This window comes from Pieris napi, chromosome 12 (genome assembly GCF_905475465.1).
Source record: "Pieris napi chromosome 12, ilPieNapi1.2, whole genome shotgun sequence".
Lineage (NCBI taxonomy): Eukaryota > Metazoa > Arthropoda > Insecta > Lepidoptera > Pieridae > Pieris > Pieris napi.
The window spans coordinates 688,607-715,489 of NC_062245.1; the positions used below are offsets into that span (position 1 = coordinate 688,607).

The window sequence follows — 26,883 nt, forward strand, 5'->3', positions numbered from 1 at the left end:
ATTTTAACAAATGCTTGTCTCTTTCCATCACACGATAATGAAAATGTGACTGAAAGAGAAGCTTTTGTTAAAACAGTTGAAGACTTTTTATGAATAGGATATAGGATGATAAAATCTGGATGGCGCTAATGTATAAAATTTAAAAAAAAATCTAAAATTGACATACCGACGTGATACTTATTCTTGAAACAGTAGAATCCAGTAGGGTTTATAGTAGTCATTTGAAGTATGAATCAATCATGTCACAACGTTAAAAAATAGAATAAAGCTTGTTTCCGGATAACTATAGCTATCAAAAACCGCGGCTAGGATCAAAAATTTTTATCGAAATTCTGTCAAATTTCAAAAGCTCCCATTCGTATACATCGCTAAGGCTGGTAACGAGAAATTACCATTAAAATTACTTTCGTGGTCGTCACCTTATAGTATACTATCGACTTTATTAGAATTTGAACATAAAGAATCGTATACGCAGCATAAACTTCTGACAGTTATGACATCCTGGTACTTATGTACTGGATCAGATAAACTTCTGACATATATCCTAGTTACCGGCAAAACTTATGGCTTCTTTTGACTTTTGCAACATTAGCCGTTTTAATTTATGTTTAATACACAAAAAACACGATCCAGTAAGTATATGATTCTTATATTTCAATGCTTTCAAAGTATACATAATGTAAAACATGAAACTGAGTCCAATGTACGAGGCAGTTCAATTAAAACGCTTCAAAATATGTTTAATGTGCGATGGAATCTTCAATTGACTTAACATATTCTGATGCGATTCAAATAACCGGTCACATATACTTGTGAATCAAATCCGTGTGTAAGGCAATTTATTATCAAGACAAAATATAGCTAAAATCTCATCGTTTCAACAGTGTAAAATATTTATTTCATCGTATACATGGGTTACAAATTGTGCTATTACTGAACACCAAGGCAAGGTGAAACTATGTTACTAATCGTAATATAATATATAGTTAATTCAAAGATATGTATGTCACCTGTAAAGCAAAATTGCGAAGAAAATTGACGTTAAATTGAGCTTTATAAATAAGTAGGAAAACGAAAACGGAAATTTCAATTCGATGGTTGCTCCCAAACTGCTTACGACTCGAACGCACGAACGACCGTGCGTCATTAAAACGGTCGCGGAAATCCGAATCCTCGCATAACAAATTATAAACAGAAATGCTAAATACAACTACATACACAGCTCTTACAAAAGTCCTTCCAGCGAGCCCAGCACTTGTGATAGTTACTTACTAATCAATTATTTATTTATATTTACGTAATAACAATACACAATTAGCTATAAATATTTATACGATAACTATCAAACCGTTTATTGTTACATTCATCAACTTGCTCCTATTGTTCCGAGTGATAAACCGATTTTATAATATTTATAATAGGTGATTGCACCAGTCGTATAATACAGCGTCCACAATGTCACTTCGTTAATTTACATTAATTTTAACATTAGAGTTGACTTTAAATCTTAATTAGGAGATCGTATACTGTTTCAAATATTACAAAACGTATAGCTTTATGTACATAGCATAGTTCTCCTGTTTGTTCGTATCACGTGCCTGTCCGGTCGCACGGACGCATCGCGGCGCTTCGCGACTGGTAGATGAGATGCGCAGTCGCACATTTGCCTGGTGGGGATGCGTCCAGTCGCACGAACGCTTCTTATCGAGACACGAGATTAGTAGGGGCCTTATTTTGGGACACTTATCGGCCTTTAACTAAGGCCAAATATTGTGTACGTTATTCATATCTGAAAAGAGAAAAAAATAATTAATTTCATTTGAATAAGTCTTTCAAGAACTACGAGGCCTTGGAGATTCGAATTTGGTTTCTTTCAACTGAAATTACAAATCTTATTAAAACGCATTCTAGACAAAATATAAATTATTTATTGACTTTTAATAATTTTTAAATTTAATTCAGTTTTTACCTTACCCTATTATCATAATCTTTAAATTTTCAAACTTACTTTAAGTCCCTATAACTTGTGATTGTATTTTATTTTTGAATATTACTTACATGTACAAGTTGCATTAAAGATGATGGCCGTAATACTCGGCGGGATACTGCGCGTAGCCATGGTGGAAGGCGGGGTCCGTGGGCGGCCTGTGCATCATCTGCTGGCCGTCCATCATGTACCCCATGGTCGCTTCCGGGCTGTATGCACCACTGGGACCCGCATGCGGGAACACTGCAGGATAGAACACTGAACGGTTAATTAGGCCTGCTGTTGACATATCTATGGATAGAACTCTTATTTCTATGGTTAAGCGGTTTTGACGTTTCTGTGACTTGCTCTAGGACTGGTAATTTCATAGCTAATAGAATATTGTGGTTCTGTTTCAGTGTACTAAGGGGACGATATATCGTATGGTTTTCGTTCACTTTTACTAATTTCAATTTAAATTAAACTTGTCCATAGACAAATTAACGGATAGATAACTATTGCTCCCAACTTTCGTTACACGCAATTTTGCATGCGATTAATAACCCCGAAAGTAATAAAGCTGACATTACACATTCTGACAAAAAACGTTCACAATTGTCAAGTCGGTAGGAATTCGCTCAATTTTACCACAAAACTGTTATGCCTTCCGCAAGCAATATATCCTCGGGGATTATCAATCGTAAACTAATGGTGTTCGTCCATTATTGACGCCGATTTCCGCCGTCGTGGGGTCTTTATGGTGGCACGCGCCATTGCTCTGAGCTCGCAAACACGAGAGCGCAATGTCGTTTCGAATTACTTGAAAATACTTGAGAGGAGAATAAAGTTCTAACATTCATTACGTGTATTCGATTTTTGAATTTGACGATGACAGATCGTTCGAGCGCGCCTTATTTGCATTCGAAATATAAAATGCCGTTTGTTTTTTAATTTGGAAACCTTCTTTTTTTGTTGTTGACAATTGACTATATTTAAAAATGAAAAATAATTATCCTTTATATGGAGATATACTCAGTTGAATGCATTTTTTTGCTTTAATTACACGCCTATGATTCGCGTGAATAATTAATAACTCGTATATGTAACTGAGTTGCAGCGTTTTTGCTTCAATAAAACGTATATCGATCCGATATGGTGTTCGAACTTTTAATTGATTTTAATTCTTGCTGTATTTGCTCAAATAAAGTTTAATTTTTATTGTCATACTAGAAAAAGTGATAATTAATGCACACTTATACTGTAACTAAAACAGCGGTTGCCATATTACGTTATTGAAGTATGGGTATCTCGTTTTGTGAGGAATTTATTGTGTACCAATTCTTAAAAGGCCGGCAACGCACTTGCGAGCCTTCTGGCAGTATGAGTGTCCATGGGCGACGGTATGACTTAACATTACGAGAGCCTCCTGTCCGTTTGCCTCCTATTACATAATAAAATTTGAAATCGTTACTCGACAGTTCCAATTGCAGCCAAGTATTGAAACTTCGGAATCGCTATCGGTTTTACAGAGTCACCTTGCTTGTTTTAAGGCTAAGATCAATAGACAATAAAAATAATATATTTAGTTAAATTTGGGGACTACCCTATGCGTTTTGCTAATGGTAGATTTTTTAAATTAAAACTAACCGTTGCGCAATAGACACATTTCTATTTGTATTCCGCATCAAAATAGGCCATACAAAAACACTTCCTTTTTAAGTTGGTTAAGAAGAAACTTATTAACGTTTTTCCTACACCCCACACTGCTTGATAAACGCGTTCATGCTTGCTTGGTCTTTGTTTACGTTTTACTACGAAAAACTAAATTGTTTTTATAAACTATATTGTTTCCGTTTGCTTTGTGGGATAGAGTTTTTATAACCTAGTGATATGAACGATAACGTTTTAATAATGGTAATACGCTTATTTGCGCAAGTAACTGAAAGTTAGAAATACGTTGTTTAATAAACATTCCACGTCAGTTAACCGTTGTTATACGTTGCACCAACACGTTATATTTATATTTTTATATAATACATGTTGGAGCAATGACGCTGGTATCGTCTGCCGTTGTTATTGTATGTCAAAGAGCTCGTAATTGACAATGTCAAAGTATTGTCAATTAACCACCGTGTTTATAGGCCAATATTACTAGATCTACAAATTAACAGATTAATTGATAACAGTAATAGTAACTTCATAGCCATTGTTATTATTTAAAGTAATATATAATTTAAAACCTTATAAAATTAAAGTTACTCAATATTAAATTAATTCAAAAGTCAAAAATCATTTATCCATATAGGTTGAACTTATGAACGTCAAAAAAGAAATATTCATTAATGATTCTACTTTTACATTAACTGCCAGTTCTCAAATCAAGGGTGTAGAGACGGAAGAGAAGACTGGCAATCAACTCTCCGCCACTCTTTTTAATCGCCAAGTTTTTTGTTTTACACAACGTTTGTAAGGAGCTGCAACCATTACACCATGTTCCACATGACAACGTAATAGGTAAATAATAATAAAATAAATTAAAAACAAGGATTTGTCCTATATCAGCAGGAGGCATGGTGAAATAGGAGCACGCACTCTCATTCATTATTTGACACTGTAGTCGATTCGGGTTTCGTCAAGGAACTAGTACACGAAATGTCACGAAACTTATTTATCACAAATACATTCACTGGTTGGTACGATTGAGCAGTGGAACCATGCAGAAGCCTTTAAAAAGTTGACTCTAATGTCGAAATTTAACGGCTGATGCCCAGAAATGCTGACGTCATTATCTTCTTTTATCAGTTCTTGTTCTTGTTAACCTGGTCGTGTTTTCTCGTCATCGGTTCATTGTACCTAGTTCTCGTTCCCCGTCCCCGAGACCGTGAAGACAGAGTGTTACACACCCTGTTTCCCTTCGATTTAATAATATTACTTTGTATTTAATTTTTAATAAAAATTAGTAACAAAAACATCAATCTATCAGAGCACCATAGAAGCATTTCGCAATAACACGTGAAGGACGTAGATTATCGCTCACTAAATCATAGTTTCCTGGTGGCGCTCTCTCCCGAGGGACCCGTTATTGTTTCCGCTACCGACATGCATCACTTGAAAGAGTATATGTATGTTCTATAATTATTCGACTCATATAGATTATTCATTTATAACTAACTGCCGGTTTTAACTAATTAATAAAAAAATAAAAAATCAGTGGCGCTACAACCTCTTTTGGTCTGGGCCTCAGATTTCTGAATCTGTTTCATGATCATTTTAAAATCTAATAGGCAAGTAGGTGATCAGCCTCCAGTGACACACGCCGTCGACTTTTTGGGTCTAGGACATGTCGGTTTCCTCACGATGTTTTCCTTTACTGTTCGAGTTAATGTTAATTGCGCACATAGAAAGTAAGTCCATTGGTGCACAGCCGGGGATCGAACCTACTACTGAAGCCACTAAAATAGTATTTAGATCGTATTAAGACGTCTATAAATGACCGCAAATGTGAGAAATATCTCTCTGTAATTTTAAAGAACAATGCAGCCTTTTAGAAATCGGCGCCATTTTCCCGCATAGTTGAATTATTGGAGCGGCAAAAATAAGGTACTGCCGATTCCATTTAGTCATTCGAATTTGACAAGCCCCTTTTAAGCGAAAACTAAAGGAAAAAACCTCCCTTGGCAGTTGGAACGAACCGGGAATACATAAGCTGACCGCAGGAAATGCGGTGGTCGTTTTCTTCGAGCGATTGCCAAAACAATTTTCCGTTGTCCGCGTTTTTCTATTTTCCAACGAAAGTTAGCTTCCTGTTAGCAAACACTAGACTTTATGGGCCGTGAGCAATTTTAAAGGAAGTCGTGATGGCTTTTTTAGCTTGACCGTTTGTCGAATTTAAAGAATTGTTCTGTCGCTATTTCGGACGTTAGGTGTTGAGTTTGAAAATGGAACGTTTGATAACCGGAAGTTCGTTTATGATTCTATATTTAAAATCGGATACTCTTTACTTTAAAATTATTAAACTCGTCCCTAAAAATAATACCCCGTATTAAAAATCACCGGTCAGACAAAGTAGGTTTATTGATGGAAAATCAGTCGATCAGTCGAGTATTGTAATATGCTGACGTGTCATTAATGGCTGCCTATCAATAGGCAATTGGGCAAGTGGGCAATTTGTGCTCTTGTAATAAATTTAATTTCTGTTGGACACTGATGGTGATATAATGGACCCTAGATTTGCGGGTGTATTTTTTATTCATGGAGAGTTTATAGTAAAATAATATTTATGGTTGAAATTTGCTTTTAAGTTCCCTGGCTTTTAATTCGAGTCTTCATTCTTATATAAGTTTAAGTTTATAAATAAATAATAAACCGTTTATTTCAATCAATGAATTCGCTCAATCAGCCATATAAAAATAGGCATGCAAATGTCATATTAATTATCATTATAATAGTTAAGTTTTATATTTGTTGTCAAAACTTATGATCTAAAAAGTCTACCAAACTATAAAGGCACTTACTTAATTATTAATAAGTTTAATAATTAATAGTTATTAATAATAAATCCTTATTATTATATGAATCGCAATAAAGTTTCATAATCGGGTCAAAATATCCTAATAAACACAAATGTAATTTTAATTAATAATGGTAATTTTTTTCGTTGTCCGAATTGATATTTTTTAAATATTTGACTTTTTTATTACATAATATAAAATTCTTCGACAAAAACCACTCGCTAAAGCCAAATGGGCTTATTTATAACGTTAAAAACATCCCTACACTACAAAAAGGACACAAAGAGGCCGAGAAAAGAAGGGTAAAAAGAATAATGTACGAATTCGTTGACCCGTCCGCGGCCATCCATCACGCGAACAATTCACCCCATCTCGGACATTCTTGCCTATTCGGGGATTAGATGCTTTTGTCTTCGTGTGACGTAATGACGTATGGTCGCAATTCCGATAATGATTCTGATAGGAATCAATTTATATAATAAAAAGAGGGTTTCATTAAGATTATTTTTTAGATTCTGTTAATTATATATTTACCCTCAGTAGGTATTTCTTTGTTTACCTTGCCATACAAGGGTTGCCTGAATAAATGGCTTGTTAGCGATAAACTGTTGCTTAATTATTTTATATGTTAAGGTAACGTGCAAATAAATTAATTTTTAGCTGATTTGAAGAATATCAATGAGGTTGCCTATCAGTTAGACCTGTGTAATGTGATAATGTATGTGTAGTGCATACTCGGAATTGATACTTTCCACCGTAGCCGTCCAGGTTTCATCAAAATAGTTTAGTTGTTTTTGAGATATGGGAAGGTTTCTGGAAATTAATAAAATATCTCATATTAACATGTTTTTGACGTTTATTTTGCCAAAATTATTAATTAAATATTTAATTAAGGCTTTGCACCGTTAATTAAAAAGTTAGATTTCGATGACTGAGTTCCACAATTCATAAAAAAAACTCTTAATTAAAGAATGTTCTGTCTTGTATGTGAATGAATACTGTCTAATTATGTCTACTAACTTTTCTGTCTCTTTTCCTCATAGCTTAAATGCTATTTGTTAGAAAGAGACGAAGTAATTCTCTAGTAAAATGAGTGTCTGATTTAGTTTTTATGAAAAATGAGTATGTGTATAATGTATTCTCGCAACGTCTGTTTAAAAAAGAGCGCTTAGCGTTTATTTAAATCAGTGGCGTTACAACCTTGGTAGGTGGTCAAGTACGTGATCAGCTGTGTCTGACACACACCAACTTTTTGGATCTAAGAAAAGCCGGTTTCCTAACGAGCGAATGTTAAATGCGCTGAAAGAAAAGAAAGCGCACAGATGTTCGAACCTACGACCTCAGGTATGACAGTAGCACGCTAAAGCCACTAGGCCAACACTGCTAGTGTTAACTTAGCCAACTTTAAATTAAAAGAGACAAAATGCAATTAAATATCCTTAAAAGATACTAAAGATTCAGCAAGAGGTATCTACGAAGTAATTTGTGACAATTGCACTGCGCCCGTCCGTGCCAGTAATCTACTCATTATTTCACTCCGGCAGATGTGTCGCGATAAAGTGCTAGTGATGGTCTATTATCGATATAAATATTAGATATTTTAATGCTTTGTTGATTGTTACAAATGTTCCCATTCTTTAAAAGTTTATTGATCAAAAAAAGGATTACACCATATACGAAAAATATTATGTACTAACAAAGACAATTAACTAATAGTTTATTGGTTGAAGTGTGTGTGGGAATGTGTTGTTTTTATGTTTAGGAGGCAAACGGGCAGGAGGCTCATCTGATGTTAAGTGCCCATAGACATTCACATTGCCAGAGGACTCTTGCCTTTTAAATATTGGTACGTTCTTTTCTTGAAGGACCCTAAGTCGAATTGGTTCCGAAATACTTCAGTGGCAAGATGTGGCCACATAGAATATTTCATATAAATTATCCAACATTTATGTCCTAACGTTACGAGATAAATTGATTCAAGATTTTCTATGGAGTTATTTATTTAAAAAAACTCAAATGGTGATTCAATTAACCAATGAAAGATATTGCACATTATAATCGATCTATCGTAGCTATAGCACAGCACTAGTAGAGTTAGGAAAGAAATAGTGTTCAAATGGTCATTTCTTACGTCGTGCATACTGTATGAAAGTACCGTCAGCAAACTCATCTATACATTAGCGAATGCAGCTCCCGGAGGACAGCAGCTCACTCCCAAGAGGACGTTGTTTTAAACTTTACTTTACTGAACTTACTTATTTGGTTAACTGTAAAATATCTTCGATTACGTATAAAGCTTATATGAGAGCTTTTGCTTATATACGTTGATCTAAAGAGATTTCTTTCAAATTTCAGCATTTGCTTAAAAAGATTTCGATTTAAAGGAAACTTTCTGAAATATTTTATTTATTGCGTCCAAATTTGTGGTCCACTCTAAGTGCCGCATCAATAAATCGGCTCACGTCCACCCTTTGAAGTGAATTGACTTGACCGGACCTTCATACAGTATGCATTATGCACTTGTCCTCTTGGGACTTGAATCTTAAAAAAAGCTAGTACATCAAAGCACTAATACATAGATTTAGTAGAATTTTGTAAGACCTGTTAAGTTAATATGTAATGTCCAGAAGTGATGTCAATATTACGAGTTTGCCTTTCCCTATTAATACTTATGAAACCAACACATAAAACGACGACGTGTCAAGCATAGATCACGGAAAAAATCTCAACGCTACAATCTTTTTAGACCTCAGATTTCTATATGTATCATGATAATTTGACAATCTAATAGGCAAGTAGGTGATCAACCTGTGCCTGACACACGCCGTCGTCTTTCCTCACGAGGTTTTTTCGTTCGCGGTTCGAGCGAATGTTAAATGCGCACATAGATAGCCCATTGGTGCACAGCCGGGGACCGAACGAACGACCTCAGGTATGAGAGTCGCACCGTGAAGCCACTAGGCCAACACGGAAATTTTGCATTTAATCGTTATACTTGCCATGCCAGGTGTATCAAGGATGCGTTAATTCAAATTTAAATGCTAAAATAGACACCTCAAACATCTGCATAGCAGGTGTAACGCATGGTGATTTAAAGGCAAAATTATTCGTATAAGAAAAATGTTACCTGCTCTATTTGACTGGTCGATCATTGGCTGGACTATCCTACGTCTCGCGTTTATAAACCTGAAACAAAAATACAATAATTAGTACAGAAAAAATCAGAGTTAAATTCTTGGTTATTATTTTTTATACATACAGGGGGGCAATCCGGCAGGACGCTCAATAATAATAATAAAAGCCTGAAAAAAAGGACGGCTCATTGGTCTAGTGGTTAGTACCCCTGACTGCGAATCCATGGGTCCTGGGTTCGATTCCCGGCTGAGACAAACATCGATGTGATGAGCATTTGGTGTTGTGCTTAGGTCTTGGGTGTTTAAATATGTATTTATATGTCTATCTATCTATCTATAATATCTATATAAATCCGTTGCCTAGTACCCATAACACAAGCTTCACCAGCTTAGCATGGAACTAGGACAATTGGTGTGAATTGTCCAATAAAATAAAATAAAAAAAAACCATTTATTTCAGATACTACTTAAATACATTTATATCAATCATCTCTTTCTAGAGATCTGTGTGGCGAACTTTTTTGGCGAAGGCCGCCTCCAGATCCCACCATTTCGGTCTGTCCTTAATCTGGTATATCCACCTTCTATCTTTAATGCGTTTTTTGTACCTTTGGCACCAGTTTATTACTCTGTTGCTTGACTTTTCTGTTCCTCTGCCTCTGACACTCTCAACGCCAAAGGGTTCGCAAGTACAAAAGCACTTAAAAATAATTTGTATTTTTGTATTAGTTAACCACAGATTAAAATACTTTAAATTGTCTGTGGAATATTATAACTATCACACAAGATATTCCGTAACTACTGAATTGTATTAAATAGTAGCTCAAGTATATATCTTTATAGATAAAACGTTTCTACAGAGTATAATGATCTCAAAGAATCTGTCCACCCAATCCGCGAAACTATGAAATGGCGTCATAAAATTATGATCTAACCCTCCGGGTCAAAACAACAGAGACCCTTACGTAATTACAGCAGTCTGGCAGTAATGTATCGTTAATATCGCGATTAGTTCATTAACTCCACAGGTCCCGACTTTGGCCCTTGGGACGGGGTTGTAATTGTTATTCTTACAATATGACGCGTGACGTGAGATTTATTGTCGTGTTATTAGATTTTGCGAGTTCGTAATTAAATATTTTACGAACTGAGGGTTGTGTATTTGTTAATTTATGACGAATCACTTATTGTTTCCGACTTGCTCTGGTCGTGGGTTGATGGGCGAGTGGAAAGATGGTGGGCGAACTACCTTACTACTTGTGCGAAGTGATTCGAAATTTAAAATTGGAATAAAATTTAACCTTGCTACTTGTGCGATGTGATTCAAAATTTGAAATTGGAATAAAATTTAGCCTTGCTACTTGTGCTAAGCGATTCGAAATTTAAAATCGGAATTAAATTTAACCTTGTTATTTGTGCGAAGTGATTCAAGATTTAAAATTGGAATAAAATTCAACCTTGCTACTTGTGCTAAGCGATTCGAAATTTAAAATTGGAATTAAATTTAACCTTGTTATTTGTGCGAAGTGATTCAAGATTTAAAATTGGAATAAAATTCAACCTTGCTACTTGTGCTAAGCGATTCGAAATTTAAAATTGGAATAAAATTCAACCTTGCTACTTGTGCGATGTGATTCGAAATTTAAAATTGGAATTGAATTTCATCTTACAACATGTGCAAAGCGTGTGATAGACAGTAGATAAATAAGGATGGCAAGCATTCTGTAAGTACGTGAGAATCATCGTTTATGATTTTGCACATCAGTTAAATTGACAGCGACATTGATTTTAGTTCAATTTAAACTAAAAACTAATCCAACCTTATCCTTAATTATAAATACACCTTAAGCTACAATTAGTTAAAGTGATCAATTTTAGGCATTAAAAATAAAAAGCTACGCAAATTTCGCATCTGCGTACATTTTAAAATTCACAATAGTTTGGTAATAAATCATGCGAGATGGTTTAATACCCAATGTAGTGGAAGGGTTAGGTCAAAAAGGGATACGACTTTTGATTTATTTATTTTTTATGCAAATTAGTGTAATTGTTGTGAGATTAAGGCGTTAAGAGGGGTGTTATCGTGTTTGCTGCACTAATGGTTAATTTTATAACTATTTTGATATTATTGTTACAAAAAATAACTATATTTTTTATATATATATTAACAAAAATAACTTTATTGCATTTATTTCTATAATACATATAACATAATTAAGCACTGAGCCTAGTAGCTTACATGTGCGACTCTCTCTAAGTTCGTGAGGTCGAATCACAGCTGTGCAATCTTTCATTCTATATCACTCGAACAGTGAAAGCAATCGTGAGGAAACCAGCGTGTATTAGACCCAAAAATGAGGGAGGCACAAAATGCTGATGAGGTATATAACAATAAAATGATCATGGAAATAGTCAGTTTAGGGCAAGACTATTACTTGGTACATAACTAATAACTATATAAACAACTCACGACCTCATGGATGAGAGCCGCACGCTGAAGCCACTAGGCCAACACTGCCCTGATTTGATTACAATAACCTTAGTATAAATTGATTTTTCTCTTTTCGTGATATTAAAGAGTATCTTTTATTTAATAACTTAATTGATGATGGACTATTTTTTCTTATATCAGGCCGATTACCCGAGTCGTTTTTAATTAACAAAGAAACAATTCTAATTTCACGTCACGGTCGCTCCCGTTTTCCCTCTTATTTAATTTCCTCTTAGGTGATTAAAATCTAAAAACTTTGTTGGAATTAAATTTCAGTTACCTTTTCCTAAATTATTCAGTCCTGGTAAGTTATGCGTTGTAATTGATTAATACAACTAATTTTTAAACCTATAGTTTAATTACAAAATTATGCTTTACAGTGTAATTAGTAGGTATATTTTAACTATTAATTTTTTATGCGTCACTTACAAAACTTACAATAATATTTGGAGCAAAATTATAAGATCTGCGGTATACGAAAAAATACTTGTAACGTATTTATTTTTTTAATTATTGTAATCAAACATTATGACAGCTTTCAAGAACATAGTTTGCTTTTTAATTAATGTTTAAATCTTTAATTAATATCATTTACATAGTTTTAAAAAACAAAATTAAACAGGTAAACCAATGCTGCTTAGACAGTGGCCTTTTATAATTGCTGTTTAATTTTGTCTCCAATAAACGCAAAGACTGAAGATTGCCAGATTAGCTTTACAATCCAATGCCATTGAGAGTAATAAGACGATATTATTATATTTTAAATTAGCTCTGTATATGCCTGGGGACCCCTAAGAACGTGTCGAGCCCGTTAAATGACACACTTAACTTTTCCTATTTGGGGGAATCACATAGTAATAATCAAAGACTGAGCTAGGTGCGCGTTATGGTCACCTCTTGATTGTCTATGGATGCTCTATAATCTTTTGCCATAGATCAATTAGTATCTGTGCAATTAGAGATATTATACTGTTTTTGTATAAAAGAGATAAGCCGACCCTAACAACTGTATATCTATTTATAGTATACATATTACATACTAATATACATGAGAAAAAGAGATTTATTTATTTAAAGAACAGTTACTTAGACAGTTTTGCTTTCAATAATTCCTTTTGTATTAAATGACAGATCGATATAGAGTTTCGTGATACCCAAAAGCATGAAAAGTCAGAACGTACGGTGAAACGTTGAGGAAAACAAACGGAACAATAAAAATTTACGACGTATTAGAAAGTACGGTCAGCGGTTGCGAGGCATATTTCATTATTAGTTGTTTTTGTCCCCTGTACCCGGATATTGTAGGTTATTGGCGAAATTCTAAGGCATTTGTGAGAAAATGTATGGAATATGTCAACGTAGTTATGTCGAAGATGTCGAAATGTTTATTTTAGAAAGCTTCTTTTACTAATAATCTTAAACATAAAATAGGCTTAAACGGAAAATATTCTTAATATGCAATAGATTAATTATAAAATGTAAGTGTTATTAGGAAATGATTATGTCAAGTGAGTTAACATGTCAAATGGAAGAGACAGAAACGCAAGTGTGGGACTAGTGCACTTTATTTTTAACTAAATGTCCTATTTGTAAATAAATAAATCAGTGGCGGTACAACCTTTTTAGGTCTGGGCCTCAGATATCTGTATCTGCCTCATGTTAATTTATGAATCTAATGGGTAGGTGATCAGCCTCTTGTGTCTGACACACACCGACTTTTTGGGTCTACGTTAGTCGAGCCTCACGATGTTTCCTTCACCATTCGAATGCTAAATGCGTACATAGAAAGAAAGTCCTAGTGCACAGCCAGGGATCGAACCTACGACCTCAGGCCAATCCTGCACTATTATGTATAGTTAAATTTCTTCCTTTCAAGTTTAAATTAATACGCTTAAAGAAGAAAATTTGTATTTTGTGTGTAACAACTAAACCCAAATTTGCAATTCTTCCACATGGAGTAAAATACATTTCCTTTTTAAAAACATGTCTTGTTAGTCTAGTATTTGTGGTACCATCGATAGTTGAAACAAAAAGATTTGATGATAGGGTACAAAGTTGTTTAGTAGGAAACTATTAAAGTGCTGGCAATAAATCTAAAAGATTTGCTTCGTGAGCCGGACAATAAAGGGTGAATAAATTGAGTAGATCTCTCGATATGTAACAAATCCACTGTGGATGGATGGTTTGTTTGATTAAATGGACGTTGGCTATGAAAGAGAATGTCTTAATAGACAAAGGTCAGTTTACAGTGGCGGACTTACAAATTTTCAAGGCTATATATGTATATATATATATTTTTTTAAATACAATTCACACCAATTGACCTCGTCCCATGCTAAGCTGGTGAAGCTTGTGTTATGGGTACTAGGCAACGGATATACATACATATTATAGATAGGTGGACATATAAATACATATTTAAACACCCAAGACCTCAGGGGGGGTACTAACCACTAGACCAATGAGTCGTCATAATAGGCTGTGAATTTTTTGCCGCCTTTGCTTCTATAATTGTCATGTCTTAGATTATATTTAGAATCTAACAATATCGTTGCACGTAAAATTATTTTTGGGTTTGATTTTTGAGCACAAAATTATACACATCCTTAAAAACGCTCAGTTGTGGGTCGGACGTCAAGGTGATACGGATGGTATTTTGTATTCTGCCGTCCGATAATGAAACTCAGCTGTAGGTATTAGGCAATTCTTCCCACTACTTATTTATTTTTGTGAATAAATAAATATAAGTGCCTTGACTGTTTTACCTGCTATATTTGTTACTATATTTTACCGTATTTAAGAACTTAGAACATATATGTACCTACGAATAAACTTTGACCCTATTGTTATTTTCTGTTCTGGTATTGACGTAAATATTGCGTAAGTTATTTCGGAATCTTGGATTCGTATGGCAATTGTTTTGATCCCGGTACTATAATTGGACGCTAATAATTGTCTGATTTAGGGCAGTTTCTATGCGCCGCCCGCGCTCGATTCATGAAAAATATTTATCGCCCCCGGGACTCAGGGATTACGTTACGTACGTGATACAGAGGTATTTTATTGGTCATTTTGATGACTTAACAATACACTGTTGTGCTAGAAGATTGAACAGTGTGTAGTACTTGATTTTGAATTTTGGAAAACTCAATATATCCGAAATAGACTCATATAAGAACGATATTTATATTATGTAAAACAACGTGAATGCTAAAAATTATACATAAAATATGACATTACAAATTTTACCCACATAAACATAAATTATATTAGAATATAAGCAAGATAGCATGGGAAAAAATTAAACAAGCAACCACAAAATTAACAACAAAAAAATAACTAAAACTAAATAGAAACTTAAACCTCATTAAGAACATGATTGATTGATTCTAAAGATATGAATTACGTTTTTAAGAGCTGTATGTGTGTGTGTGTGTTTGGAACTAGTAATACATGAAATCGTTTACCTTAAAAATATGAACCCTAAATTCGCTCGCTGTAATTTCATCTCCCACTTAGAAATCGTAGAACTAATTTTGGTAGCGCTAACTTTATATCATAAATTAATGACATTTCCAAACTTATTGACATCGAGCCGTGGTTACAAGGGTCAAACAACTGTTGTCGATAATTACAGCACTATCGAGTTGTCGGCATATGGTGCTTCACTAATAAGGGCAAGGGTGACGATTGGGCGAAACGGATCGGGATTATGGCAACACTTGTGTTTGCCCTTCTTGTGAAAGACAGTATCTTAATAGGTGCTTTCTAGATAGGTTGAAATAGTTCTGTTACTGTTCACAAGATATACATACATATATAGTTAATTTCATTCTAACCCACCCGGACTATTTCTACGTCCCTTCTTACGTATACTAAAATCGATTCAACTGTTTGAGCTAGACAAATATCAATCAATACAATTTGTATGACAATACTTGGCGATTAAAAAGAGTGGCAGAAGGTAACTCAAAATATCTTAATTAATGTAGGTAAACAAGTACACTTATGAACATCAAAAAGAAGTTAAATTAATTGTAAATTTACATTTACTACCAGTTCGCAAGTCAAGGGCGTAAGGCGAGCAAGAAGAACTGGCAAGAAACTCTTTTTAGTCGCCAAGTTTTGAGTCTTTCAAATTGTTTGAACTGGAGCAAATCAATCCCAAGGATTAGGATCATTTAAATATTCGTCAAATTTATAAAAAGCTTTGTTGATTAATTTACGTTTAACGAGGGCTTTGAATTTATTTAGTGATAATTCTCTGAAAACAAATTTCGATAAAAACGTATATACTTTAAAAAGGAATAACTGGACATACTTTTTTGTGATATTCCCGCTTATTTAGTGGCAACACCCGCACGCGAATATCGTGCTATGGTGATAATCGTGGCGCCATATTGCTCTGACTGCGAGAAAACGTATTTATCTCAAATTAAAGGGGTTAAGGTGCAAACAGATGTACTGAATTTAATATAATATGGCAACGTGATAATTCTAACTATATATAATGTAGATTACGTTGATATGACGAATTTAGGTAATCATTCATTTGGTTTTGGTGCTATAACTTGAATTTTACATTGTTTATTTTACTTAATGAGATGAATAGAGTTTTAATTAGATATAATTAACGCTTCGGTGTTTAAAGTACGCCTTATTATTTATTAATGGAACTAAACATCAAATAAAAGTATTTTCTTAACCTAATGATAGTAAAAATACTTAAAAAGAAAATTAAATCAAATTTAAAAGGATCCCTGTGGCAGTGTACCTTTAACGCTGGCAGCATTTCCTCGTATTGTGATACTTATTCCTTAAAGCACCAGGTATGGGGTCACCGGTACTTTCTAGCAGGGCCAATTTAAATCTTTAATTAGCGCCTGTGCACTTGAACCCCACGGCCCAAGAGTCTCTACTTCAAAGGGAACAAAATCCAAGTTGTAGGAAAAACGTTTTACTTATTTTTTGGTTAAGTCAGAATTTTTATAAATGTCTTGAGAACCGCACAGAACAATCATGCCATTTTGACAAATTTCTTTCAACTAAAGCCAAATATTACATAAAATACGAGGACTAGGACAGCATAGAGCTGTAGCAATTCGTCGACCGCTAATGAGTGCAACAGCAGCGCCATGCGGCCACCGCGGCCGCCGCGAGAACTAATTTACAGTGATGGATCGCCTTTGACTCTCATTGCAGGCTATCAAAAACTTTTTAAAAACTCTAGGAAATATTTCGTCACTCTGTTAAAATGACAGTTAACATGTCATATTTCAAATGTCACCGATTCGTTTTAATAAACAATTATGAAATGTTCATCATTTAATATGAATTACACCTAACAGTTATATATCAAGGTACTGTAAAATACTCGTCTTTGGTCTTCAAATATTACTTAGAATTATATGTTTATAACGAATGGGATGTTTAAGGATTGCTGTGACGTCACAATGGCCATCAGGTGCCCTTAAAACTGATTCGCGCGCCATTAATTTGACAAATGTGCGCGAATCGCAACGGGATGCTGCCCGACACACCCCGTGTACGCCGCGCTTTATGTCGTGTGTACTTCGCTTTTCACGGTTTTGTTTAGAATTCCAATTTTAAATTCGTTGTTTTGACAAGTCTGAATTTAAAATTCAAAGTTTATCTGACAGGTTGAAAAGATTTGACATTTCATAACACATCACTCAAATAGATAATAAGAACTTTTGAAATTGGCATGTTTATTTATTTTTTTTAATTTATAATCGTATACTATTTATAAAATAGTCTTAAATTTTTAAGTCATAAACTAGAATCGTTATATATTATGTCATCTGTCAAGTTTGTCGATAAATTGTTTCGAATGTCTTACGACATTAAATTTAAGAATAGGTTTGTTAATTTATTAATTTTATTAGGCAATTAGTGTGATGAAAGCACTAAATTATTTTGAATTCATTAATAAATACATTAATAGTTGATAGATTACTACGCCTATCCGTTTTAATGTATAATAATAAAATAAAACTGTCTCCATTATGCTTATTATGATTTTATCAATTGCAGATTTATTAAACGAAATAGATTCACACTCATTTCAGTTTTGTTTTTTATTTATTTGCAGATCAACTAATATTTTTATTTTATATTGAACTGAAATTTGATTTATTAAATTTATTATAATAAGGAAAAGTCAGATTTTGACATTGGATTTCTCGTACTCTGTGTAAAATAATCTGTGAGAAGAAGAATCCAATTCGCTTTTAAATCACTTTGGATAGTCTATAGCCAGTCTGTAATCTATAGACAGAAGATACCTCGAAGCTCAATAAACAAGTAACAATTTCACGCAGGCCGTCGCGATGCCATCTTTAAGGCCCTCTAATGGCGTCGGCCCTTAAATTTTTAACTTTATTTATTGTCTCTGGACGGCTATCGCCACAGAATCTAGTCGTTATGACTTGTACTACGTTGTTAAAATACTTGTATTATCTGTATTTCGATATTCAATAAATTTGGACATATTTTAATACAGCTTTCGGACTTGTTATTTTTGTTAAATTGATATCCGTCCCAATTAACATGACTTAATGCGTCAAAATACCAGTTTAGTATACCTAAATTCCCACAATATGCTAAAATCTAAGTAAATAATAAATAATATGTCGTAAGAAAGTTTCGACATATTATATATTACAACGTATTTCTGACGTACATTAATAGCATACATTCGAAGACTTAATGCGATTTTCGATTATTTTTATCGGCGACATTAATCAACACATAAATTAGACATGTTTTTGTATAAACTTACAAAACACAACGAATTCTAGACATACGTAATCAAGAATTAGGACAATGGCGTTCCAACAAAGACGCGAACAATGCGAAAGAAAAACAAAAGCCGAATTTACGTTTAAAAACAACGTAGATAGGATTCGTATCTATCCTATTTAGATATTAATCTAAACGAAAAAGCAATTCAAAATAGGCAACAAGCTAACAGTAGGGTTGGGTAATTGGCCATTTATCAAAGAAGGGGTTAGCTCCTGCCGCTCTCTGCTACCCTGGTACAGGCCCCGGGCACTCACTGTTTAAGACACACACAAACAGATCGTGGGGTTTTTTTAATTGATTTTTTTAAACAATTTCAGATACGTATGTATAAAAATATCAGTTTCAGTTTTATTAAACATATTAAAAGGTATGTGATTTTCTATCCCTATTGAAAATATCCTGATTGATAGAGACAGCCTTATTTATCAAACTGGACTATTTTAGAAAACAACAAATTCATAATGCCTGCTTTAATAAACGTCGTTTGAAACATTGTGTAACAGAAAAATCCCTGGAAAAGTTCAATGTCATAGGAAAATTTCGCAAAATAATCCGTTTCCTAAACACACAGGTGGCGTGGACCCCAATAAAGCTCATTTAAGCCGGGTTTTAAATTCAACCTCCCGTTAATGAAAGTTCCTTATCAGCGCGTTGTTTTGAATTATTGCTCTGTTTTAGATTAGAAGCTAATCTTGGGAATAATATACATTTAAGAGAAAATTAAAACAAATTTAAAAAAATCATTCAATTTTCTTTTTATTTATTTATTAATTATGTTTATTATTACTATGTAGGAGAGTTGATTGTTATGTTAATAAACGTTTTTTCATGTAATGTAGTTGATAATATATTGGATTATTTAATTGATCGTAATGTTCAAATCTTAACGCCTCGTAAAATTATCATTTTTGAAGCCGTAACGTTGTTTACGACTTGTTCTACCATGATTATGTAATAAATGTCTATTCTTAATTAGAATTTTAATTTTTACGACTTTAATAAACGTGATGGCTGTTAACTTTAGTGTCGTAACACTGTTTATTGAAATTATTATGATTAATTGTAGTTTAAATTAATTTCGACTAAAACAAGGAGTTAATTATATAGATTGCGTTTGCGAATAATTCAATATAACTTTCATAGTTGTATTTGAAATCAAAATTTACAACAAAACTAAGTATTACCTATTTCCGTATTTATTTATTTATTTATAAAAAAAACGTGTATTTTATTTATACAAGAAATTATGATATCACAAATTTTTACACACATACATCATCAATTATATTAGAACATAAGCAAGCTAGCAGGAAAAAATAACTAAAACTAAATGAAAACTAAAACCTCATTAAGAGATAAGCAAAGTTACGGTAAGTTGGAAGACTGTTATAAAATAAGTATATCAATATTTTCATTATTGTTAGTAATTAAGTTGTAAGAGATAGCCTATTCACTTTTAGTTCCAGTAACTCTAGGATTACAAAGAAAGGAATATTTTGTATGAAGATCTTCATTGAATACTATGTCTAACTTGTTTTACGTAATCTTTACTTCTACTAAAAGTATAAAATCTTGTCAAGCTAAATATAATATATATTGTATGTTCTAAAGATTAACTTCAAAGAGGCAGTCATCCCCACTGTTATGCCAGAACCCCATAACAAAACAACCAGAGATTACAAGTTAACTTTTCCGATCAGACACCATAGACAAAAGCTTAGATTTTACACGGACGGATTGTCGCTGGCAACCCTTTGACAATCAGAGAATTGGGGTGACAAATTGCTGTCACTCTATTTTGTTTATGCCCCTAGCATAATGTTTATTTCTGGCGAGTAATGGGATTTATAAGCAAATGTTTTGCATTAACTAATAATAGTAATGAAATTAAGATTTCCAAATATAATTTCCGATTTCTAATAAATAAGAGATAGCGAAGGCTGTACCTATTCATTAATGATTCTTTAACAAGTGGTCTTTTTATATACATACTTTTTATTCTCAAAACGTGTTAATAGTAAAAAATAAAAATTCTAAAATTCTTTTTCAATTGACAACTAAAAAAGTAGTTACAAATATGGCGTTATTTCATAGTTTAGTTGTAATCTTAACTTTAGCAGTGTTGCAGCGTGCGACTCTCATTCCTAGGTCATAGATTCGATCCCCAGCTGGTCACCGCTCGAACGGTGAACGAAAATATCGTGAGGAAACCGGCTTGCCTTAGACCCGAAAAGTCGGTGTGTGTCGGGCATAGAATGTTTAAATTTACTCGCCTATTAGATTGACAAATGATCATGAAACAGATACAGAAATCTGAGGCCCAAGCCTAAAAAATCTTGTAGGGCCACTGATGTTTTAAAATTTTAGTTAGTTGTAGACTTATTTAAATATATAATTAATTAATGAAAGACTCTGAGTCAAAAATATAGCCTTATTTAGACTCCAAATTTGTTGCATTACCGCGTATCGATGAAAAGCCTATCTCACCATCTTACACGCCACGAAAAATACTAAGAATTAATTTTAAATAATCCAGATTTGTTGCTATTAACATAATTTCGAAAGAAACGTACTGCGATCGTAGTTAAGATAGGCTCAGTAATTAAGATGCGAATTTGCATAGTGACGGCCCGCACCGTTTGACATTTCATTCCGCCATTCCCCTTATCTCTCTTATCATTCTAAGAAACAACGAAATATGAGTACGAACGAGTGATTATCTTTATTTGGTTAGAAGCTTTCTCTGAAAGTAAAGAAAAAGGGAGTATAACATACATTTGTATTTTTTTTATTGTATACATAATCTGACGTCAAACAGATTTAAATGACATACATAGGATAATATTACAGCCATTTTATTGTGTGTAAAACGTCACAAACCTTACCCACAAAAAAATGGCTATTGCGTCAAAATAAAATAGATATTAGAAAAAAAATCCAAACGAAAGAAGCGCGTTTTTTTATACGTGTAACTTATTTTAAACAATTACTTAATTTTAGACTTAATACTTATAAGTAATTACTAAGAAGTAATTTAAGTCTAAAATTGTACATACTGTATACATATTTGATTGTTATGTTTAGGTTTAAAAAACGATATTTTTATTTTAAATGATGTTCTAATAATTTGATAACACGGTAAACTAACCTGCATTTAATGTAAATTTAACTTAATTAACTAATAATGATATTTAACATAAAGTGTCCAATAACACTACTAGCAAAAGACTCTTTGTGTTTTTTCACTTACCACTGTTTAGCACTTAAGGCTAACGTACACACTAATTCACTAAAAATAAGCGCGTAACAAAACATCCGCACACAATTATAACACAAAACGGGCGATATAATTAAAAACAAATAGAATCTAAACTATGACAGACATCATAATCCCTATACGTTGTATAGAACCAGCTGCGGCCCGTACATTAGACGCAAATTAATACGACTCCGTGCACCTGTGGCCTGCTTCTTTCCGAATTAACCAAGTCCCAACAATGGAGAACTTTTTCCTGCGGCTATATTTCAAACTGTCACAGCTAATCTTTTTATCAAAGTTGCGAGTCTGCTGTAATTACGTTTTTATCTATTGATATTTTATAAGTTATGGAGTACACTTAGAGCAGTGTTGGCCTAGTGGCTTCAGCGTGCGACTCTCATACCTGAGGTCGTAGGTTCGATCCCCGGCTGTGCACCAATGGACATTCTTTCTATGTGCGCATTTAACATTTGCACATTTGAAGGAAAACATCGTGAGGAAACCGACATGTCTAAGACCCAAAAAGTCGACGGTGTGTGTTAAAAATGATCATGAAACAGATTCAGAAGTCTGAGGCCAAAACCTAAAGAGGTTGTAGCGCCACTGATTTATTTTATTTTTTATGAAGTACACTTATAATGTTTTTGAAGTACGTAAAACAGGCACCAATATGTTACAATAGAATTCAGCTAAAATTTAAGTTTATAATAAGTAGGAATGGTAGGCAAGAATAAAAAAGGAAGTTAAAAAGAAATAATCCAAGCAGCTGTACGCTAGCGTAATTAGTATTCTTGTATCATTCAATAGTAAATTCCATACTGTAACCTTTCTTAATTAAATGCCAGTTCATAACAATTTCAATTTACATCTCAAGACGCATTTTGCGTATTCCAAAAACGTTATTTAATTCAACAGTAGCAATTCGCATTACAAAACGAACAGCGTCTAGGCGTATAATTTATATTTAATTTAAACAAGACGACATCGCTATTCGGGATACGATCCGTAATTAAAATTCCCGCCATGGCGGCCGGGCGCGCGCCGCGACAGTTTTCGCGCCAATTTCAACGGACCCGGAAATTAATTGTGACAGAAGACGCGGTCACATCCGCTTTCCGTTATTGCAATTGCATTAACATCCTATTATTTGCACAGAGTAAAAATATCGCTATCGGTGATCGAGCTGTCATCGAGTTGAAAAATCGATGCGATTCGAATAACAGTAACAGTTATCATCGTTCTTGATCTGAAATGGTAATTTCATTTTAATAATATATTTTTATACGTTATTGAAATACTTGCACGTTATCTTAGTATCTTTGACATTTAAGTTAAATTACTTATATTAATAAACATGGTAATACTACTCTTTGTTAAAATTGTTTGTAGTCTATGCTCGTAATACAAAATGTAAGTCGTTAGATAGCCTGTATTCTCGTTGGAAAGGATTAAGTGCAGTTTTTATATAATTCAGTGGGCTCAGGTGGACTCGGCGTGTCATTAGTTGATGAGGGTCCCTCCCTTTGTTTTCCCTTATTCAAACTGTAATTGAGGACTTAAGTGTGCTTTTATGAATGTTTGTATATATTTTTAAATATAATTAATTCACATATACAAGATATCAGACAGACGTAAACAAGCTTAATGTATGCCTCATAATTACAATCTATGGTAAAAGAAAGTCTTATCTATAACTAGAATCTTTACAAACAATACCTATAATAGACAATAGAAGAATAGGCGTGTCTCTTCATTAATAATCTGCCCTAGATATTGTAAGAAATAATAATAGATTACGAATTGTATATAATATTCATAGTCAATTAAAATCATTGTATAACGACAAAAGACTAACTAATATAGTAGTAGTTCATATCGAATAGCAACCTAAAGTCTCAAGTTTTATAACGCGATGACACAACATAAAAGAAAAATATATCAAGTAGCCATTATGGCAACACTCAAGAAAAAACAATAGACAATGGCGAACCGGTGTAGATTATATTCCATTAGAATTGATGTATGTCTCGCAATTTCGTGATAAGATTGGAAAAATTTATAGTTTTATGCTCTATGCTTTTAGTCATACGACGAGATTTATTTACATGATTATATGATACATCGCTGACATGAAAAAACTGTTTGTGAAACATTTCATCTTAGTTTTAAAATATGTTGAAAACGGGCCAAAACATTGTCAGGTTTACTTTATTATCTATGTCCAGGGGCTTTCAAGAATAGATTAAATTTAGTCTTGTAACACGTCTCTAAAACAAAATGGCCGTTGTAGTACAAGCTTATCATTTTGCTAATAAACATCGTGGTATTAATATGAAATACGAAACAATGTACTATTTTTTATATTTCTACTGATAGATAGTCATTTATTATTTATTATTATGTTAGAGGAAATATATACATAAACAAAACACATTTAACAAAATTGTGTCGTATTTTCGTAGTGTACCTACACGAGTTAATTTTACTCAACTCAAGCCTCTGTAACAATTTGGGTGCTCTGTAGTCGTTGAAGAAGTTTTTAATGCAACCACAGATAATCAAGCACGTTACACGTTCAAATCATAGTGGACATGTCGATACATAAATAATCGAATCGTATGTGATGTCTAATTGTTGCTTATGGTTCCACAAGGCAATTTGCAGTGGTGATTGATCGCTTTGCCCGTTAATTACATGTCATGGCTCCCCATTAACACAGCCTTTTTACGTTTACCGACATGTGATTACAAAGCCTTTCGAATATTTCTAAATTTACTTTCTATTTCCGTCTAAATATCCTTATCCGTAATAAAGAAATATCTCTGAGCGTCGTATGACTGCTGTCAAAAAAACAAAACAGTGACTCCATCTTACCCATTACTCAGCCCGTGACTATGTCAAGACAGTTTAATTGTTATCATTCGAGGCCAAAAAGGGCAGTCATCGCAGCGCATGGACACCTGGACCTTGGGAGTACTCCTCCCTTATACTTCATCTTTCCTTGAACAATTGGAGGTCGTATCTCCCAGGGAAGACCCCCACCGGGAGTCCATTCCAAAGCTAGTTCGAAATGAAGGTGACGCTGAACACCGCAGAACACTCTCTCCATAGTACACTTTGTACGATACCTATACTTAACTTTCCTGCTATTTTCCCAAAAATAGCAGTGATAGCAGATATGTCAAAAAGGCTTGCCTATGTTGCATAATCGAAAAAAAACATCGTTTCTCCCGCTCGCGAGCCCGCATTAAATTCCCAGTAGCACGCACGTAACAGTTAGAAAACTGCTTCAAGAAAAATAAATTCCTTATTTAATTATCGGATGGCACGCATTACAATTTTAAATAATACGCGTAGGTGTCGCAATAATTTATCCATTCTAAGATGTAAAAAGGAGAATCGATTACACACGAACGGACACGATGCCTACCGGGAAATTAATTAATCGAATTAATAACAAAACAAATGAGTCGATATCTTACATAAATCGATGCGCGTGGGCACAAGACGAATGATCGCTCCGTGGCGATTCGATTTTTTATCGAGTTTTAATGTGCTTTATGGACTTTTGAATATTTGTTTGTGTTAATGAGGAAAAGTGACGACACATGTTTTTGATTTAAACGGAGACAGTTTTAGTTAAAACTTTAATAAAAAGTATAATGTGGTTGCTTGTTTCATTGATATTTTTTTCCCTTACTAGCTTGCTAATGTTCTAATATATTTGATGTGTAGGTATGTATGTAAAATTGTGTTGTCATATTTTGTTGTATAATTTTACGTAGATTTAGAGCTTAAGTGGCACTACAATCTTTTTAGGTCTGGGCCTCAGATTTCTGTATCTATTTCATCATAATTTGTCAATCTAATAGGAAAGTAGGTGATCAGCCTGTGCCCGACACACACCGACTTTTTGGGTCGGTTTCCTCACGTTTTCCTTCACCGTTCGAGCGAATGTTAAACGCACATAGACAGTCCATTGGTGCACAGCCGGGGATCTTTGGAATGACAGTCGCATGCTGAAGCCACAAGACCAACACTATGTATTTTGACAAGACACTGCTCTGTCAAAATACATAGAGAACCTTACAGACTATGCAAACTCAGTGTTTCCATTAAATGAAATGGATGATTGTGATAAAAGCAATAAAAAAGTCTATTCAAATTGTGGTATTAAGAAAGATAAGTTCAGTTTTTCAAACTTTTTATTCGTTTATCAGATGGCTTAGGTTTGAATTTAAAGGTACGGAAAGTTTTAATAGAGTTCAGGCAATCTGATCGAGAAAGTATTAAAATAAATTCTTTGAGTGCGGAATTCAATAGCTCGAATGCAAGTTAAATAAATTTATGAAAAAAAGCTACCATTACAGATTACTCCAATGCGGTAACTAACATTAGACATAAACATAACATTTATTAACACACACACAGAAACACACAAAATAACAATAATCAAAGAAAAAATAATAAAGAATGAGAGATAACAATTTTTTTCTTTTAAAGAACACGGTACGTTTTAATTGTGTAATGCGTGTGTGTTGTGGTTGTAATTGGCTTGCTGGCTCAGCATTATGCTAAGGAGCAGACTGTTCCACAGCGCTGGTAATTCTGCCAGAGACCACAGCAGCTAGTTTACGTCTCAGAAGCAAAAAAGAAAAAGAATGTAATACTTAGTACAAAAAAATAATAATAATATT

The 26,883-nt window shown here is 33.7% G+C and overlaps 1 protein-coding gene across 5 annotated transcripts in view; it reads right to left on the reverse strand.

Annotated features, from left to right (window-relative positions):
* Positions 1-696: 696 nt before the first annotated feature.
* LOC125054947 (homeobox protein homothorax) overlaps positions 697-26,883 on the reverse strand; it is a 243,372-nt gene continuing 217,185 nt past the window's right edge. For 3 of the 5 annotated variants that reach the window (XM_047657101.1, XM_047657097.1, XM_047657096.1), the window contains exons 12-14: positions 9,605-9,663; positions 2,059-2,245; positions 697-1,789 (exon numbers count right to left, since the gene is read on the reverse strand). In XM_047657101.1, the coding sequence (XP_047513057.1) occupies positions 2,073-2,245; positions 9,605-9,663 (232 nt within the window). In that variant the 3' untranslated portion in view covers positions 697-1,789; positions 2,059-2,072. The remainder of the gene's footprint in view (positions 1,790-2,058; positions 2,246-9,604; positions 9,664-26,883) is intronic. The other 2 variants (XM_047657100.1, XM_047657098.1) reach the window with 1 other exon arrangement.